Here is a 7,153-nt window from a genome sequence, read left to right on the forward strand (position 1 = left end):
TACACATGGACACTTTTCCAAGAAGGGGAACTATAGCACTGTCATTCTTCTTTTCTGTCCAGTTATGATCTCTTTTCAAAGCGACTGTGAGGCTTAACCCACCCAAGCTGAACAATGGCTTGAGCCTTGCAAGTTGTTACTTTGGGCAGTCATTTTCAAACTTTCTACCAATCTGTAGAACATATTCAGTGTTGATATATCTACTGAGGAACCCCTGAGCATTGGACACAGGGCCCCAACCATTGCGGAGGGTTTGGGGGAATGTTATCAGGTACAGAGTCAGGCCTCTTTAGCTTCACTGTCACCCAGCATTAACTGAGTAAATATCCCGGGATGCCCCCCCCCCCACGCTCTTCCAAGTGGGCAGTGACAAGGAAACAGGTAAGGATGGGCATTGGTCATTGTATGGAACCCCATTAAACTTCTGAGGAGAACTTCTCAGAACACAGATGCAAAACTAGGGAGGTACACCTATGAAGGATGTTCCAGGCTGGGGCCAAGACACCCCAATGTCGCTCTTCTATCTCCCGTTCTTAAAGGTCTTTTCTACATGCCCCAGTGGGGTTTCCAGCACACAGTCACAGAACTCTTACCAGGACCTGATAGCGTAGATGTTTATCCACTTATCCATGGCATGATATGCTACAGAATCCATCACTTGTGTGCCTCTTCAGCACACAACTGAACCCGTTTACACAATGGGGCGGCTATGGAGCTGATAATGCAATCCTATACAGAGTTATACTTTCCTAATTCAATTGAAGTCTTAGAAAGGTGTATCTCTGCTTAAGATTGTACTGTGAATGTTCATCATGGAAAAACTGCTTGCTTGAACCACCACAGCCCTTTTGAGCCTCAATATTTTGCTTTATAAGCCATATCTCAGAGGATTGTTAATCCAGTAATTAAAATGAAGGAGTTATTCTGGAACTATCAAGAGCAGCAATCCTTTAAGTTAATTAAGGGAGACCATGTCAACATGTAACATTTATTTGTATGTTTACTTCATTTGTACCCCACCTTTCTCCCAAAGTGGCTTCTATCATTTGCCTCTCCTCCATTTTGTCCTCACAACAACCCTGCGAGGTAAATTTGCTATGTACATGACTGACCCAAGGCCACCCAGCAAGCTTCCATAACAGAATAGGGATTTGAACCTGGGTCTCCCAGATCCTACTCAGACACTCAAACCCCTACAAAATGCAAAATTGATCAACTACAATATCCTATTAAAGTTGTTCATCACAGTTGATTGTAGGAGGAAAGGCAAAGGGATATGAGGTTCTGGATCCCATCTAACTGCATAGCATTTTAAGGACATGTAAGGCTGTTACCACACTAGGTATTCCCAGCAATGTATCAAGAGTTTGGAAATGTTATAAAAAACATCGCTTTAAAAGGGTTTTTGGATGCCACAGCTAAAAAATGGTTGGAAGACATCTTCACAGCTAAAGGGGCCAAACAAAGTGCGAACAGTATTTTTTATAACAGTTTCAAACTTTTAATACATCGGTGGGAATACATTTATAACATTTTCAAACTCTTAATACATTGCTGGGAATACCTAGTGCGGTAAAACAGGCTTGAACATGACGGTTTTATTTTCATTCCATATCAAGATTGTGACTGTTTTATTTTCATTCTATTTCAAGATTCTGGTTGCTGTACTTGTGGAGCTTGTAATGGCCTCAGCCTCGGAGAGCAATGTAAGTAGCCAAGCAGGCATTCTTCCTTTGCTCGGTCCTCAGCCCTGCTTCCTCTTTGTGCATGGCTCATTTTAAAAACAGAGAGGAGCCAGAGATGATCCTGCCTGAAATCCATAGTCTCTTGCCACAGCTGTCTGCAATAGTTAGAGACTATTATCATGCCAATAAAGGTGACTGAAACAAATTAGAGACTACTCAGAGCCTGCAGTGCGTGTTGGGATCAGACCACATCTCAGCTCCATTACTATTGCAACGAATTCTCCTGCAAGCCTCCTGCAAGTTTTTGGGGGTTACCGCACTCGTATTCCCAGTGATGTATTAAGAGTTTGAAAACGTTATAAAAACTACTGTTCGCACTTTGGCTGTTACCGCACTAGGTATTCCCAGCAATGTATTAAGAGTTTGCAAATGTTATAAAAAATAGTGTTCACACTTTCTATGTATTCCCACCGATGTATTAAGAGTTTGAAACTGTTATAAAAAATACTGTTCGCACTTTGTTTGGCCCCTTTAGCTGTGAAGACGTCTTCCAACCATTTTTTAGCCTTATATCCAAAAACCCTTTTAAAGCAATGTTTTTTATAACATTTCCAAACTCTTGATACATCGCTGGGAATACCTAGTGCAGTAACAGCCTTTGTTTGGCCCCTTTAGCTGTGAAGACATCTTCCAACCATTTTTTAGTCGTGGTTTCCAAAAACCCTTTTAAAGCGATGTTTTTTATAACATTTTCAAACTCTTAATACATCGCTGGGAATACAAAGTGTGGTAATCCCCATTGTCTCCACCCTCCATCTGAAATATGGAATTCATAACCTTGATCTACCTTACAAAGTTGCTGCAAGGATAACTGAGATAAGCTATGAGTCATTTTAGTATTTTAGGGAAAGTACCATTATGTAAATGGAATTATTACGGTTGCATTAAGATCAGCATTTAGACGATATGGGCCAGTCCTCATTTTTCTAATCCACTAGTCCACAGTTTGGACTAGTAGGAACAGGCATAGTGATTCTTCCTGAGGCTTGCATCTGGGGGCATCCTAAGAGCAAGGATGACCCAAAACATGGTGCCTGAGTTAGAAAGTCCAAACAGTGGACTACCTTAGTGAAGTGAATGGGAGAAACTGATGAGTCTTGTGGTGTTCTTGTTCTCATTCATTTCAATAATCTTTATATAGGAAGAACTTTCTTGTGGGTTGTGAAGGTCCCATTACTTCTGCGGTAGAGCTCATGTCTTGTAACCAACCAACCTTTATTGCTCATTGACAGAGTCTCAAGCATTTACATTGTACAAGGGAAACATGTCTTGTATGGAAAAGGTTCCATGTTCAATCTGTAGAGAAAAGGATCTTGGGAGATGTTAGATGACTTGCTAGTCAGTGTAAATTGAACTAAATTCATCTGGTCATATGACTTGATGTAAATTAGCACCATACATACAGTTGTGTCCCATTGGCCTGGTCTGCTGGTTTCTCCTGCCAATTAACGGTGCCCAAAACTGTCACATGATATTGCTGGCCCACCTTGCCTTCCAAAGACCCCCAAAGTGAAATTTGACATGGATTTTTGTTTTTTAGGCTATACAGCTCATAAACAAGGGTAATAATGGAGGAACTGTCTACCAGACAGTGAACATCAACAATAATTACAACGTTGCTACCTTTAACACTTACTTAGGAACACACTCAACCAATGCGATTGTTGACTACAATGCTGTAAGTGTCAAGTGGGTGAATCTCACTATTTTCTCTCTGTGTGTGTTTCACTTGGTGGAGGAGATGATGCAGGTGTTTCCCTTTAAGCTCTTGCAGCATACACTGATTTCCTCTAAAGGACAAGGTTGGTAATACCAAAAGACAGAGTCTCTGCCAGAAGTTCCCTGCCCCAAGGAGTTTACAGTCTAGGAGAACAACCCAGCCCTTCCACTCCAGGTACCAATGTGGGGCTCATTAATTTTCTATTTAGCTGTGAACATAAGGGGACAAGGAAGAGGAATATAGGAACAGGATTGCAGTTTTAATGTCTGGTGTAATTTTAGGCAGTTTTATTGCATTGTTTATCATATGTATTGTAATAAATATTATACAAATGAAGTCAGTAAATAAATGAGGGGGAGAGGAAGAGGAGCTGGACTGAATCACACATTTCATGAGTGAGACAAACAGTGGAAGAATGGAAGATGGATGAATGAAAGCAAATGTAGAATCAGGCTTTGTTTCAGTTTGGGGTAAGGATTTAGAAAGACAATTCTTCCTATCTTTCTTAGTAAAGCATTAGCATTGGCTGGAAGCTTTATTTAATAACATCACTAATGAAGAATTTCAGCCAGGATACTGATCCCATCCAGAAGTGGCAACATTTGGGAGAATCTACCACATAGAACAGAAGTGAACAGCGATAAATTTGTTACTAACATTTGCTTTATGTTTTGCAGGGGCTGATTGTTTACCAGTTGCCTTACAAGAGGATCTGTATTGTGTCCCGGATGAATCGAAGCACTTTCCCAAGCATATCACAGCTTGAAAACATGGTCCATGAGGTATTCAGTGAACATACAGAATCACCACTGGCCCAATACATGAGGGTTCCTGAGGGAGAAAATCCAATAGCACCCCTTGCCCACTAATTCCCCTGGAGTGAAATCCAGCGGCGAGATGTCCTGTACAAGATCCATTGAATGCAATTAGGATTATGCTAGAACTCCCTATGTTTCCCTAACACTAGATGCCCTGGAGAGAAGCTGTGGTTGGTACAGAAACGTTGGGCAAAAATGCACGGTCGCTTTAGCCTCCTTTATTCCCTGTTTCAGCCAGGATTCAGCCAGGATCGAACACATGTTCTGCGAAAACGCATGCATTCGATCCTGGCTGAATCCTGGCTGAAATAGGGAATGAAGGAGGCTAAAGCGACCATGCGTTTTCACCCTCTCTGTGCCTAGATAATATAGATAAACCCAGAATGACAGTTGACTCAAAAGTTGTCTGAAGTGAAATATTGAGGCAAATATGGAGGGGGTTTTGCTTAGTTGAATATTCACCAGTCTATCACATTTTTATCACACACACAGAAAGTTAAGAGAAGCAAAAGGAATTTAATGATGACATGAAATTTCTCAGGTGTGTTTCAGTCTCTCTGGGGTAGTAATACTGTTGGGGAGCTGCCTCACTGCCCACAATAGCCATCTCCCACTATGAAGGGAGCTAGTGTCCGAAATGCAGAGTGTAGGTAGAAGATGGTTCTTGCAGATCAGTTGTCTAATTGTCATTGAGATTATCAGCAGTTTATCTGAGCACAGTTAATAATGCAAAGTAACACAACAGATTATTTGTCTGTTCTGCCACACAGGAGAATCCGTCACTGCATGCCCTCCACAGAAACTACGGTATCTCTCGCAAGCTAGTAAAAAATCTGTATCAGCTTGGAAAGCCCACTCAAGCGATGTGTGGAGGTTTCACCACCTACTGGGCCACTGAATTCCAAAGTGAGTTTGCCAAAATTTCACAGCATTCCTAAAACCAGAGGTAGGATCGTACATATTGATTCCACAGCAGGGGTTCTCGTCTTGCTGAACTGGTTGAGGTCCATCAGCAAGTGGCTTCTCCAGCAAAGATTCTTCAACATGCATCCACGCAGCTAATGGAGGACATGTGAAGGTTGCATAGTCTATTTGACTGGGTTGCAATGTTAAAATGAATTGGAGTGAGGTGCCTACGTTCATTGGCAAGGGGTTTAGAAGGGTGTAACTTTGTGTAGGTTTTCTCCCTAACAGCCCATTCCCGAGCCTCAAGGACAAAAGTCCTTTGGAGACCAGGAAGGGGCTGCGCCGGCATTTGTGCCCCCTGTGCTGGCGTCCATGCCACTTATGCCATCCCGGATGGCACGGATGCCGGTGGGGGGACTCAGACGCCATTCTCATGGCGCTGCTGCAGCGACACCACCGAGGGACACTGGCTGGGCCTTCCTCTGGCATCCCACTGGTGCAAAGCCCCATGCCTGCATCCTGGGGGTGTTCCCAGACCGTGCTGGGGGCAGAGCTGCCAGTAGGCAGCTTCCTGTCCCCTTTTGGCCCTGGCTGCCGAAGGCTCAGGAATGGGCTGCCCATGTAACAGGAGATAATTATTTGTTCTATTTAAGGATTAATTTATATACGGCTTTACCTCCATGAAATTCAGCAGCATGTATAAATTTCCAAACTGATCTCCCATCTAGGCGCTGATCAGATCTCATCATCCTTAGCTTCAGCAAGCTATTTTGGGCCTTCTAAACATGCCTCAAGACCATAGATGACATTAAGAATTTAAAAACACTTTTATTGTGATTTTGATAGCTCCCAGTGACTTCCTAAGAGCCTTGTAAGTGGATTGATAATGGAACATTTTTTAAAAACATGGCACTTTAAGTCAGGGGTGGGCAAGTTTTGGGGTCTAAGGATTATATCTGAGTCTCTACCCACTTTCGAGGTCTCTGATTTGGATGCTGGCTCTTCCTGTTTCCTGGGCAGAGACCCAGGTGTGGTATTTTGCTCCACTCTGCTGCTCTTAATAGCATTTGAGTTCTTTAATAATTTGCAGGAGGGAATGATCAACCCACTGGTGCTGCAATCTGGCAGGCTGATGTTCACTGCAAATAGTTCAGCGGCTTGAGAGCTAGATAGGACCTCAGGCTGTAAATTGCCCACCTTTGACCTTAATGGCCACTTCATAAGATGTATTTCAAAACTGTGGGATAAAAAGGGAAGAAAAGGCCTACAATAGGATTGTCAACCTCCAACTGAGCTCCAGCCGATAGAGATCAGTTCACCTGGAGAAAATGGCCACTTTGGCAATTGGATTCTATGGCATTGAAGTCCCTCCCCAAGCCCCACCCTCCTCAGGCTCTGCCCCAAAAACCTCCCACTGATGGCAAAGAGGGACCTGGCAACCCTAGCCTACAAGCACAGATACTGAAACAGGCACCACCTTGCTGGCAAATCCCTTTAATAAACCATTTGGGTTTTGTTTTGTTTTCATTACCATTTACCATGAAAAAATATTACAGGAACAATGCCTTTTGGCAGTGCAGATTATTTCGTTAGAAGACAACATGTTGGTGAACACCTATTTAACTTTCCCCTTCTTTAATCTCCAGGACTGGATCCATCAATCGGAGGCAGAGGCTGCGCAGGAGTGCGCCTTCTTATCCTTGATGTGAACTTATGCGGAGGCATTTCCCTCTTCTAACCAGGGATGGACGTCTGTCTCCCAGCTTAACTGTATTTGGCATCATCTACTCCAAACCTACACATCCTGTGACCCACCAAAGCAAATGCAGCCTTCCAGCCATGTTTTGTGACCCGACAGGTACTTAACAACCTCCATTTGTACCTTCCCGAGCAGGTAGCGAATGGATGCAGTTTAGCAAACTCCCAGTGAGCTGCCATGCCAATCAAGTGGACTATATTTGGAT

The 7,153-nt window shown here is 43.2% G+C and overlaps 1 protein-coding gene across 1 annotated transcript; it reads left to right on the top strand.

Annotated features, from left to right (window-relative positions):
* Positions 1-333: 333 nt before the first annotated feature.
* On the top strand, positions 334-6,950 carry LOC130486793 (gastrokine-1-like). Its single transcript, XM_056860091.1, has 6 exons — positions 334-381; positions 1,653-1,706; positions 3,286-3,423; positions 4,143-4,247; positions 5,054-5,189; positions 6,836-6,950. Exons 1-6 carry the CDS (start codon positions 334-336, stop codon positions 6,925-6,927), a joined length of 573 nt encoding a protein of 190 aa, XP_056716069.1. The 3' UTR covers positions 6,928-6,950.
* Positions 6,951-7,153: the final 203 nt, after the last annotated feature.

Source organism: Euleptes europaea, chromosome 14, assembly GCF_029931775.1.
Source record: "Euleptes europaea isolate rEulEur1 chromosome 14, rEulEur1.hap1, whole genome shotgun sequence".
NCBI lineage: Eukaryota > Metazoa > Chordata > Lepidosauria > Squamata > Sphaerodactylidae > Euleptes > Euleptes europaea.

Coding starts and splice junctions, on each gene's coding strand:
- LOC130486793 (XM_056860091.1), top strand. CDS start 334: ATGCCCCCCCCCCCACGCTCTTCCAAGTGGGCAGTGACAAGGAAACAG. Junction 4,248..5,053: donor TTGAAAACATGGTCCATGAG/GTATTCAGTGAA, acceptor TCTGCCACACAG/GAGAATCCGTCACTGCATGC. Junction 5,190..6,835: donor CTGGGCCACTGAATTCCAAA/GTGAGTTTGCCA, acceptor TTTAATCTCCAG/GACTGGATCCATCAATCGGA.